We start from the raw sequence: 12,907 nt of genomic DNA on the forward strand, positions 1-12,907 counted from the left end.
AAGGTTTATTGAGAACAAATAGGCAAAGAACAACCCAAGATTTAAAAAAATAATTTTTAAAAAGGAAGAAAATAAAAGAAACTGATTATAAGTATAAATGCATAAATTAATTAAAATAATAACCACAGAAGATTTAACCAATAAAACATGTCTATTTCTCTGAAAAATTCAAGAGTATTTATTTTTAGTTAAATTGGTGGATTGGATATGTACCTTTAATTTGACTTCCTCTAAATGTGCATTACATAAAAATGAAGAGCTATTTTCAAAAACATAAACTTAAAAGAATGGAAAGAATAAGGTAGAAGACAACAGAGAAAAATCTTAGTAGCTAGAAAGTAGATGAATGACTTAGTAGACTGACAAACCAACTACCAATCCTGAAGTGGGAAAAGCTGAGAACCAATCCTATTTAGACAGCAGGATTTTCAGAAGCATCAGAGCTGTCAGCCCTAGATACTCTGGAAATGATGATAGGGTGCCAAATATGGAGGATCATATTAAAATTGCCTGAAAAATGGTTAAATCTGTAGCAGATCACTTTTCCCCCCTGCAGTCAATGAGCAACCTATTTCTCTGATCCTGGAGTTTTGATTTCTCATGACCGCAAAAAGGAGAGTCATTATATTAGAGGTTCCACTGGCAAAAAATTGAGGGCAGGGCAATATGGGTGGTGGAAATAAGTGACCATCTAAACATTGAATGCTGACTGATTGTTAAAACGCTATGATAATCACTGGGACCAATCACAGATGTTTCAGTTGTCTCAGATACAAAGCAGAATTAACTTTCTTCTTTCTTTCCTTTTTCCTTCCTTCCTTCCTTCAAGAAAGCATGGGCGCACCAAGGTTGGGGGAGGAGCAGAGAGAGAATCTTAAGCAGGCACCATGCTCAGTGTGGAGCCTGACTCAGGGCTCGATTTTATGACCCTGAGATCATGACCTGAGCTGAAATCAAGAATTGGATGCTTAAGTAACTAAGCCATGCAGGCGCCCCTGGCAGAATATCAATATTTCCTCTTTAAATTATGTATGACCATGTAATTTCCTTTAGCCAATAAAATGTGAGAAGAAATGATATAACTTCTATGCTAAAGCTTTCAGAGACTGTACATGGTTTAACACATTTACTTTCTCCAACATAGTGATCCTGAAAGCATAGGTGAAGATGGAGTCTCCAGAAACCTGGATCCCTGACTGACCACTGTAAGGTCTCCATGCTGAACTGTATAGGATATTGTAGTATAAGAAAGGAATCAACCTTAATTGTGTTAAGCCATTGAGATTTGGAGTTGTTTGATACTGAAGCATTACCTAGCATATCCTGAGTGATGTAGATCTCCACCTCTCTTCTCCCATCAATCCTTTACCTTTTCAATCTATGCCTTTTCCTTTTGGGTAGAAGATTTTATAGAGTTGAGTAGTCTGACCAGTCCAAGTAGAAAGACCTAATCAGACTAACACTGGGGTTTCCCCAACTACAAGTGCTCTCAGTTCACCGTAGAGTACATATTAAAATGGATAAACCCTGCCAACATGCTCAGAGCTATCACTTAGCTCCTTAGTATACCAAATTAAATTAAGAACAGACACCTGAATGAGACACCTGAAGAAAGTTTCTAAAAAGAAAAACAGAAACAAAAACCAAGCAAAGAGGAAAGAAGGTAAATTGGAGAAAAAGTTTGCAGAGAAGAAAACCTGAAAAAAACAACTATAATTAGGAGTGCCTGGGTGGCTCCGTCGTTAAGCGTCTGCCTTCGGCTCAGGTCATGATCCCAGGGTCCTCAGATCGAGCTCCACGCATTGGGCTCCCTGCTTGGCGGGAAGCCTGCTTCTCCCTCTCCCACTCCTCCTGCTTGTGTTCCCTCTCTCGCTGTGTCTCTCTCTGTCAAATAAATAAAATCTAAAAAGAAAAAAAAACCCAGCTATAATTAATATCATCAGATGAGAAAAGAAGTTATTATATCTGAGAAATAAGTACAGAGGGCTCTCTTGAAAACATCCTCTTAACAAAGAGGGCTCTTGTAAAATATGAACATAATGAGATGAAAATCTCAAGAAGAGCTTGAAGGTAAAGTTAAGAAAATATTCCAGGAAATACTGCAAAAAGTATTTTAAGATGACAAACAGAAAAAAAATAAGGAAATTAGAGATCGTAAAGAGGCTCAACATCTGATTTGTAGTAACTGAGAGAGAGAGAGAAACAAACAAAAGAATTATCCATGAAGTAATTCAAGAAAATTTCTAAGAGCTGAAGGAAATTAATTTCCTAGTAGAAAGAACTTACTAATTGTCAATGGATGAAGATAAACTCAAACCATGACACATCAGTGTTTAATTTGAAAATGCTTGGTGCAATGACAAAATACTACAAGAAATAAAAATACAGGTCACATACAGGAAGATATAAAATAAGATTCACCTTAGAGTTCTTAACAAATACATTGGTTTGGGAACTCACCGACAAAATATTTTAAAATTCTGAAGAAAAAATATTTTCAACCTAGAACTCTATAATCAAATTTTCAATCAAGTTCAAGGGTAGACTAAAGATATTTTAATACACTCAAGGTCACAACAAAATTTAACTCTCATACACTCTTCTCTGGAAACTACTAGAAGATATCTATCAAAATGCTAGAGTAGTCCAAGAGAGAGGAAATCAGAAGAAACAGAAAAGAGAATATTGAAAAAAGAAGTGAAATGAACCTCTAGATGATGTTCAAGGATGATCCCATGATGACAACTGTGTCTCAAGGGCAAACTAGTCCAATTTGGAGCTGTATAACTCAAGAGACGCATTTTGGAGGATATCATCAGCAAGTCCCCTGACATCTCCTCAATCAGATGAAACTATTATAGGATGTGATCTATTAAAATCATAGAGTTAACCAAAAAGGAGGAAGAAATAAAACCCTTGAAATAGGAAATCCAACCAGAATAAAAGGCAAACAGAATTCCAAGCACGACGGCAAAGAAATGTTCCAGGATGATAGCAATGCAGCTCATTTTGAGAACAACCACCCAATTTAAAGAAAATTGCTATCTCAGGAGATATGGGAATGGTCATGTGGAAAATCCTACTGGGAAGCAATTGGAGGTATGATAAGAACAAGTGATAAATATAAAGAAAATCAAATAGGGGTGCCTGGGTGGCTCAGTCAGTAAAGCGTCTGACTTTGGCTCAGGTCATGATCTCAGCATCCTGGGATCAAGCCCAGCTTCCCACTCTGCACTCAGTGGAGAGTCTGCTTCTTCCTTTCCCTCTCCCTCTTGCTTGTGCTCTCTCTCAAATAAATAAAATATTTTAAAAAGAAAATCAAGTAAATGAAAAAGCAAGGCAATTATTAACTTCAAGAAAAAAAATGAGAAAGAAAATATAATTTGTACACAATAATATTCCCAATGATACTGCAACTAAAGGAAGGCATGAACCGACCTTGAAAGTGTACAAGAGCTAAAACCTAATCCAACATAAGGAGTCAATTGATAATGTCTAAAATTAATCAAAATACAGCAGAATACAGAATAAAACAGAAGAGATAACAAAGAGATTAAAGTGGCTGGCTATTGGGAAGGGAGCTAGGAAAGTAAGGAAAGGGCAGAAAACAGTTGTATTTTATTCTAAGCCACTTAGTAATATTTGATTTTGAACCAAGTTCATATACCTTTTTGGAAAAAAATGCATATTAAAATATCAGCAAAATATAGACCTTGTAAGTCTCCCCAAGAATAAAAAGGAGACAAAACATTAAACATTACTAACAAATAGGGATATACCTAAAGATAAAAAAAAAATAGAATGAATTTTGCAAACCTAGAGAAAATGAATGGCTTATAAAATTAAATACAAATTACTTTAAAATTAAACAAAACCTGGACAGATCGAAAACCAAAAGTAAAATGGGAAAGAGAGTCATAGATATACCACCAGAAAAGCCACCAAACCGAACTCATTTAAAAACTGGGGAAAGTTTTCTTAAGATTTACTCCTGGTGGGAAGGCAGAATTTAATTTCATGTTCCCAGATTAAGGAAAACAACAAATTTATTTTTCTGAAAATTCAGACTATCAGAGGGAAAATCAATGTAAACTACTAACATTACCGTGACCATCTGAGGAAAAAGATATAATAAAACCGCAAAGACACTTGGGGGAAAAAAAATCACCCCTGTTGCAGTTCCTCTAATCCGCCATCTTTTTGTTCTAGTCTTGAAAAAGAGAATAACATCCACAAAACGCAAGGTGGCGCTGCTGGCTAAAAAGAGGGGGAAATATCCGCACAAAGGATGTTAGAATTTCCAGTGTTCAGAGGAAAGCTGGCCAGACAAGAAAAGTAGAGGGAAGGAAACCGTGGTGATGGAGTTGGGGAAAAGTGGGACTCTTCCCCACGAGCACTGCTATTATCCAGCTCATTTCTAAGGATTCGGTTTCTGCCATTTCTGAGAGTTGCTTGAGGCCGAGTGAACGTGGTTTTGAAAGATTGCTAAAACAAAGAATGGAGGCCAGAGTGGTGCGTGCAGTGCAGAAAAGGCAAGTGTTATTTCTTTGTGTGTTTTTGGGAGTGTCTTGGGCTGGCGCAGAACCGCTTCGGTATTTTGTGGCAGAGGAAACGGACAGAGGGACCTTTCTGGCCAACCTAGCAATTGATCTGGGGTTGGGGGCGGGGGAACTGTCAGCTCGGGGATCTAGAATCGTTTCAGATGAGAACATACGATTTTTACTCCTCAATCCGCTTACTGGTGATTTGCTTCTAAATGAGAAATTAGACCGAGAGGAACTGTGCGGCCCCACAGAGCCGTGTGTGCTGCCTTTCCAGTTGTTACTTGAAAAGCCGTTTCAGATTTTCCGTGCTGAACTATGGGTCAGAGACATCAATGATCATTCTCCAGTATTTCTAGATAGAGAGATTACCTTGGACATATTAGAAAGTACTACTCCAGGGGCAACATTTCTCCTAGAAAGTGCACAGGATTCAGATGTTGGAATCAACAACCTGAGAAACTACACCATTAACTCCAATGTCTATTTCCATATTAATATCCGTGATAGTGGGGAAGGGAATGTTTATCCCGAATTGGTACTGGATAGAGTGCTGGATCGTGAAGAGGTTCCTGAGCTCAGGTTAACCCTCACCGCCTTGGACGGTGGCTCTCCGCCCAGATCGGGAACCACCCTCATACGCATCCTAGTTCTGGACGTAAATGACAACGTCCCTGAATTTGTAGAGTCGCTTTACAAGGTGCAGGTGCCCGAGAACAGCCCTGTTGGCTCCCTGGTTGTCGCTGTGTCAGCTAGAGATCTAGATACCGGAAGTAATGGAGAAATAGTCTATGCATTTTTTTACGCTACTGAAAGAATTCTCAAAACGTTTCAAATCAATTCAACATCTGGCAATCTTCATCTTAAAGCTGAATTGAACTACGAGGCAATACAAACTTATACATTAACTATTCAGGCCAAAGATGGTGGAGGGCTTTCTGGAAAATGTACTGTGGTGGTCCATGTAACAGATGTAAATGATAATCCACCGGAACTGCTCATGTCGTCACTTACTAGCCCAATTGCAGAAAAAACACCAGAGACAGTAGTAGCTGTCTTTAGGATTAGAGACAGAGATTCAGGGAACAATGCAAAGATGGTGTGTTCCGTCCAAGACCATCTCCCCTTCGTCCTGAAGCCATCAGTCGAGAATTTCTATACCCTGGTGACAAATGGGGCGCTGGACCGAGAGAGCCAGGCCGAGTACAACATCACCATCACCGTCACTGACCTGGGCACCCCCAGGCTGCAAACCCAGCACCACATGACGGTGACGGTGTCCGACGTGAACGACAACGCGCCGGCCTTCAGCCACACCGCCTACACCCTGCGGGTGCGCGAGAACAACAGCCCCGGCCTGCACATCGGCCGCGTGAGCGCCGCGGACAGAGACGCGGGCGCCAACGCGCAGGTCACCTACTCGCTGCTGCCGCCGCACGACCCGCGGCTGCCCCTGGCCTCGCTGGTGTCCCTCAACGCGGCCACCGGGCAGCTGTTCGCGCTCAGCTCCCTGGACTTCGAGGCGCTGCGCGCGTTCGAGTTCCGCGTGGGCGCGGCCGACCGCGGCTCGCCGGCGCTCAGCAGCCAGGCGCTGGTGCGCGTGCTGGTGGGGGACGCCAACGACAACGCGCCCTTCGTGCTGTACCCGCCGCAGAACGGCTCGGCGCGCTGCCCCGAGCTGGTGCCCAGGGCGGCCGAGGCGGGCTACCTGGTGACCAAGGTGGTGGCGGTGGACGGCGACTCGGGCCAGAACGCCTGGCTGGCGTACCAGCTGCTCAGGGCCACGGAGCCCGGGCTGTTCGGCGTGTGGGCGCACAACGGCGAGGTGCGCACGGCCAGGCCGCTGAGCGCGCGCGACGCCGTCCGGCACAGGCTGCTGGTGCTGGTCAAGGACAACGGCGAGCCGCCGCTGTCGGCCAGCGTCACGCTGCACGTGCTGCTGGTGGACGGCTTCTCGCAGCCCTACCTGCCGCTCCCGGCCGCGGCGGCGGCCGAGGCCCGGGCCGACCCGCTCACCGTCCACCTGGTGGTGGCCTTGGCGTCGGTGTCGTCGCTCTTGCTGGTGGCGGTGCTGGGGTTCGTGGCGGTGCGGCTGGGCAGGAGGAGCCGGGCCGCGGCGGGGGGCGGCTGCTCGCTGCCCGAGGGCCCCTTCGCGGGCCACCTGCTGGACGTCAGCGGCGCGGGGACCCTGTCGCACAGCTACCAGTACCAGGTGTGTCTGACGGGAGGATCTGGGACCAATGAGTTCAAGTTCCTCAAGCCGAATATCCCTAATCTGAATTTTCAGAGCACAGGGAGGAAAGTGGAAGAATATCCCTCCTGTCAGAACGATTTGGGTTTCTGATAAAGGATGAAAAATAAATGCTCATATTGTGAAAGTATATTTTTATTATGAAATTCATCCTGAGTTACTTGTAGAAAATTGCTGTCATAGTATTTCAAATATTGTTAAAGTCCTAGAACAAATTTCTTCACAGAGCAACGGATCCACCTTTAGCCCTAGGAAACTTCCACAAAGCATGGAATGTATATGTCTTGTAGTTTATCTCAAACAATTATGCATTTTGGCAATCTATTACATGAAAATCTTGTTTGAGATGTTTTAAGTTGGTTTTGTCTTTAAAGTTTATTGCTACTCTTATTTTCTGAGTTGGAGTGTTGTACTATAACTACTCTTAGTTTTAGAACTGTTGGTTGTAGAGTATCTTTTAAAGCTTTTTTAAAAAGCACTTACTATGCATCATACATTATGTTAACACTTTTAATCTTAGAAGTAAACCTATGAGGGGCGCCTGGGTGGTTCAGTCATTAAGCGTCTGCCTTCGGCTCGGGTCATGATCCCAGGGTCCTGGGATGGAGCCCTGCATCCGGCTCCCTGCTCTGCGGGAAGCCTGCTTCTCCCTCTGCCACTCCCCCTGCTTGTGTTCCCTCTCTCGCTGTTTCTCTCTCTGTCAAATAAATAAATAAAATCTTAAAAAAAAAAAAAAAGAAGTAAACCTATGAGGTATCTTTAGAAATGAGCAAATCAACATCTATGGAGAGGTCCAGTGAATTCACTAGGGTCACCAACTAATAAATGGTAGAGCTGAGCATCTCTCCTAGATCTGACTCTGAGAACTTGCTATGATGCTATATTGTTTTCTGTCATTAAATATCACCTGGCAAGTTTCTCCCTGATTAAGGAGAAGTCTTCTCATGTTAATATTCTTGTTCAGTCTTTTTACATTTGGAAATAATAATGTATGTAGTGGTCTGTGGTTATATGTTCTCATTTACCAATAATCCAGCTTTTCTGGATCAATTATTCAACTATTATTATTAAAGCTGTGATCTGACCAAAGCTTAAGTAAAAAAATATTGGAAGTGCTTTCTCCTTGTTATCTGAACACAAAACCTTTATTTCACAGAAAAGTTAATGGCCCTGATTAGAAATAATGCATAATTTTGATTGTTTCACTAGTTTATTTTTTGCTCACATTGCAGTAATACTTCTCCAGTGGTCCCTACCTACTTTTAAAACACATTTCCTTCCTTAATTTTAAAGTTTTTTTTTTAAAAAAATTACTTTCCTATTCAATATGTTGCAGTTGCTGAATCAGGATAGTATAAGAAAAGAATGGTTTAAATATATTATATTAAAGAAACAAATTATCATCAAATTGCTTAGAGATTCTGAAGAGTTGAGAAGCTTTGTTTGAGAAGCAATAATCTGTCATTGTTTTTCTTTAACAATTATCCAGATAATTCTTACATAACTATTCTAAATGTATTATAAGTGAAGTACTGGTAACTCTTAAAATAATGCTATTACTGTGAATTACTAATGGGATATAGCCTAAGGGCAAAAGAAAAAAACCTCACAGTAGTAAAATAATTGTTTTCATAATGTCAGGATAAAATTATCCACAATTTTTCCAACAAATCAATGAAAGGGGAAAAGGGAGGAGGGAATTTTACACAATGAAAGAAATTAAGACACACACCAAGGAAATATAATGCTTGGTGGATCTTGTTTGGGTCTTGATTCAAACAACCATAATAACTTTGAAAGAATTGGAGAAATTTGAACGTAGGTGGATATTAAATAATGTTAACCTAATTTCTTAGGTATGGGAATGGCATTGTAGTTGGGTTTTTTTAAGTCATTAAAAGTTGGAGATGCATAATGAAGTATTTATGGGTGAAAACAGTTTGAAATGAGAAAATGATGGGCAGACAAAGTGGGCAATTATGGAAAAACATTGATAATTGTTGAAGCTAGTTATGAGTACCTGGAGATTCATCATACTATTCTTCTATATGGGGTTTGGATTTCTCATAATAACAAGTTTTTTACAAATGACACTGTAAGAAGAGGAGTTAACAAAATTAGGACATCCTTCTGAGATACAGAATCAGCACTGCAGTTACAGATGATACCTCTATTAGACAAACTCTCCAGCCTTTCCTTGTTTCATCATTTGACATGATAACTTCTATCTGAATAATCCTGCTCATGCATCCTACCACATGAATCTTGGGTGTTTTTCTAATCATGGCAATGGACTCATGTAAACTGCTACCTGAGGGCATCAAATTACATGCCCTGTGTGTGTGTGTGTGTGTGTGTGCAGGTTAATATCTTTCTGCCTCAGTTCCTCATCTGTAAGATGGGGAAACTCACTGTAGCCCTATGTGGTAGATATCTCCACCTTACAGGTAGGGAAACTGAGACAAGGTTAAATAATTTGTCCAAGGTTCATAGCTACTAATTATTCCCATAGTTCATGGCAACAAAAGTATATAACTCTGAAAGTTTTCTATATGACTCCAACTGTATATTTTAAAGAATTTCTGCATATATTCTTTCTTCTTAGCTAGGTTGTTACATAAATATTTTCTTTTTGCTGAAAGTAGAAAAGCAGAAAGTCCCTACTAGTGTTTTTTCTCTTGTCTGGCCCTCAGACAATTGTCTACACTGTAAAGTCTAGGGATAGTAAAGGTAAGGCTCCATATAGTTTATCCAAGCAAGAGTTAGGAATACTGCATCCATTTTCATCCCAGAAAATGTAAGATCCTATGAGGACGCCTGGTGGCGCTGCAGGATAAGAAGGTACAAACCAGCCCTGCAGCTGCGACTCCATTAACAGGCAAAACTAAGCAGCAGAACCTGGAAGCCCACGGGAAGCTTGGATGCCATGGGAGGGAGGACTGGAAGGACTGGGTCCTCTAATAGGAGCACTCACTGGAATATTTCTGAGGTCTCTCGGGAAAGAACCACAAGTCTTGGATTCTGAAGTCTTTACAGTTCAGCAGAACCACCCTCAAGGGAGGCTTTACCAGAAAAGAACAATGGAGACCAGCGGGAAGCTCATTTGCAGACAAAGGCAAGTCCTTTTATTCATTCTCCTCTTGGGCTTATCTCAGGCGGGCTTGGAACCTAGGAGCTATTCTGTGGTGGAGGAAACTGAGGGGCATGCATTTGTAACCAATTTAGTAAAGGACCTGGGTCTGGGTCAGGGGGAACTCTCCAAGCGGGGAGCTAGGGTCATTTCCAAAGGGAACAAACTACATTTGCAGCTTGATCAGGAAACTGGAGATCTGTTGCTAAATGAAAAACTGGACCGGGAGGAATTGTGTGGTCACACGGACCCCTGTGTGCTGCGTTTCCAGGTGTTGCTAGAAAATCCCTTAGAGTTTTTTCAAGCTGAGTTACAGGTAATAGACATAAATGACCATTCCCCGGTATTCATAGACCGAGATATGTTGTTAAAAATATCAGAGAGCAGTCCACCTGGAACTACATTTCCACTGAAGAACGCTCAGGATGTGGACGTGGGCCGAAATAATATTGAGAACTATGTAATTAGCCCCAATTCCTACTTTCGGGTCCTTACCCGCAAACGCAGTGATGGCAGTAAATATCCTGAATTGGTGCTGGACAAAGCCCTAGATCGGGAGCAGGAACCTGAGCTCAGGTTAACCCTTACAGCTCAGGATGGCGGCTCTCCACCCAGGTCTGGCATCGCTCAGATCTACATCGAAGTCGTGGACATCAATGATAATGCCCCCGAATTTCAGCAGCCTCTATATAGGGTGCAGATTCCTGAGGACAGTCCCATTGGCTTCCTGATTGTCACAGTCTCTGCTACCGATGTAGACACAGGAGTCAACGGAGAGATTTCCTATTCACTTTTCCAGGCTTCTGAAGAGATTTGCAAAACCTTTGAGATCCACCCAAAGACAGGAGAAATTCGGCTGAAAAACCAACTTGATTTCGAAAGAATACAGTTCTATGAGGTCAATATCGAGGCCAGAGATGCTGGCAGTCTTTCCGGAAAATGCACCGTTCTGACTCAAGTCATGGATGTGAACGACAATGCCCCAGAAGTCACCGTGTCTGTATTTACTAGACATATACCTGAGAACTCGCCTGAGGCTGTGGTTGCAGTTCTCAGTGTTTCAGACCTTGATTCAGAAGAAAACGGGAAAATAAATTGCTCCATTCAAGATGATCTACCCTTTCTTCTGAAATCTTCCTTGGAAAACTTTTACACCCTAGTAACAGAGAGACCGCTGGACCGAGAGAGCCAGGCCGAGTACAACATCACCATCACCGTCACTGACCTGGGCACCCCCAGGCTGCAAACCCAGCACCACATGACGGTGACGGTGTCCGACGTGAACGACAACGCGCCGGCCTTCAGCCACACCGCCTACACCCTGCGGGTGCGCGAGAACAACAGCCCCGGCCTGCACATCGGCCGCGTGAGCGCCGCGGACAGAGACGCGGGCGCCAACGCGCAGGTCACCTACTCGCTGCTGCCGCCGCACGACCCGCGGCTGCCCCTGGCCTCGCTGGTGTCCCTCAACGCGGCCACCGGGCAGCTGTTCGCGCTCAGCTCCCTGGACTTCGAGGCGCTGCGCGCGTTCGAGTTCCGCGTGGGCGCGGCCGACCGCGGCTCGCCGGCGCTCAGCAGCCAGGCGCTGGTGCGCGTGCTGGTGGGGGACGCCAACGACAACGCGCCCTTCGTGCTGTACCCGCCGCAGAACGGCTCGGCGCGCTGCCCCGAGCTGGTGCCCAGGGCGGCCGAGGCGGGCTACCTGGTGACCAAGGTGGTGGCGGTGGACGGCGACTCGGGCCAGAACGCCTGGCTGGCGTACCAGCTGCTCAGGGCCACGGAGCCCGGGCTGTTCGGCGTGTGGGCGCACAACGGCGAGGTGCGCACGGCCAGGCCGCTGAGCGCGCGCGACGCCGTCCGGCACAGGCTGCTGGTGCTGGTCAAGGACAACGGCGAGCCGCCGCTGTCGGCCAGCGTCACGCTGCACGTGCTGCTGGTGGACGGCTTCTCGCAGCCCTACCTGCCGCTCCCGGCCGCGGCGGCGGCCGAGGCCCGGGCCGACCCGCTCACCGTCCACCTGGTGGTGGCCTTGGCGTCGGTGTCGTCGCTCTTGCTGGTGGCGGTGCTGGGGTTCGTGGCGGTGCGGCTGGGCAGGAGGAGCCGGGCCGCGGCGGGGGGCGGCTGCTCGCTGCCCGAGGGCCCCTTCGCGGGCCACCTGCTGGACGTCAGCGGCGCGGGGACCCTGTCGCACAGCTACCAGTACCAGGTGTGTCTGACGGGAGACTCAGGGACCAATGAGTTCAAATTCCTCAAGCCCATTATCCCCAATATCCAGGCACAGAGCTCTGGGAGGAATAGTGAAGAAAAGCCCACCTTTCGAAATAGCTCTGGATTTAATTTTCAGTAAGAATTCTTTTTTTTCTTTAAGTGTTGTACTCATATCCATATTAGTTTAGTTTTAAAACTCCTAGTTGTTATGCAGTTTCAAGCCTAATTTTAAGTGCTATATATCTGTTTTACAATGTTATTTCATCCTTTTTGCATTAATCAATAGGTAGCTTTAATTAGCACCCTTTTCTAAATAATAGTTTTAAGGTTTAACCATTTCAAAATGTGCAAGGATTTAGTTATTATTTCTTATCTAGAGAACAAATTTTTACTTTCTCCTAGTATATTTCATAGACTAATCTCTTGATCCTAATCACCTTGTACTTCCTTCATGTAAGAAGACATACCTGCACTTCTGACCTTATCTAACATTCTATTTAATCATATATTTAAAAACCATGTCATCTAGCATTTAAAAATAAATATTTCTCTGTTACTCTGCTCACGACACAATGAGATCATCTTGTGAGTGATATTGGACTCACAAGATACCTTGTAGTCATATTGTTATTTCATTTCCCTTAAATACACTACTCTTACCTTTTTCTAGTGTTCACTTTTGCTGACATATGTAAAAATAGGTCATGTCTTACAATTCCAAGAAAATGTAATAATCTGCATGAAAATGAAAATAAAAACATTTTGAAAATTTTTGTT

General features: G+C 43.8%; 2 protein-coding genes across 2 annotated transcripts; both read left to right on the forward strand.

Annotated features, from left to right (window-relative positions):
• Window positions 1-4,308: 4,308 nt before the first annotated feature.
• On the forward strand, window positions 4,309-7,820 carry PCDHB7 (protocadherin beta 7). The gene has a single exon (XM_045871112.2). The coding sequence runs from the start codon at window positions 4,498-4,500 to the stop codon at window positions 6,883-6,885; it is 2,388 nt and encodes a 795-aa protein (XP_045727068.2). The 5' UTR covers window positions 4,309-4,497; the 3' UTR covers window positions 6,886-7,820.
• Window positions 7,821-9,588: 1,768 nt separating this feature from the next.
• Window positions 9,589-12,805, forward strand: LOC123842269 (protocadherin beta-13-like). Its single transcript, XM_064596015.1, has one exon. The coding sequence runs from the start codon at window positions 9,714-9,716 to the stop codon at window positions 12,267-12,269; it is 2,556 nt and encodes an 851-aa protein (XP_064452085.1). The 5' UTR covers window positions 9,589-9,713; the 3' UTR covers window positions 12,270-12,805.
• The last annotated feature ends 102 nt before the right edge of the window (window positions 12,806-12,907 follow it).

Source organism: Mirounga angustirostris, unplaced genomic scaffold (assembly GCF_029215605.1).
Source record: "Mirounga angustirostris isolate CCGP_5_RB_7025 unplaced genomic scaffold, mMirAng1.0.hap1 SCAF_7, whole genome shotgun sequence".
Lineage (NCBI taxonomy): Eukaryota > Metazoa > Chordata > Mammalia > Carnivora > Phocidae > Mirounga > Mirounga angustirostris.

Bases quoted from the DNA above. Each gene is read 5' to 3' on its own strand.
- PCDHB7 (XM_045871112.2), top strand. From the start codon at position 4,498: ATGGAGGCCAGAGTGGTGCGTGCAGTGCAGAAAAGGCAAGTGTTATTT.
- LOC123842269 (XM_064596015.1), top strand. From the start codon at position 9,714: ATGCCATGGGAGGGAGGACTGGAAGGACTGGGTCCTCTAATAGGAGCA.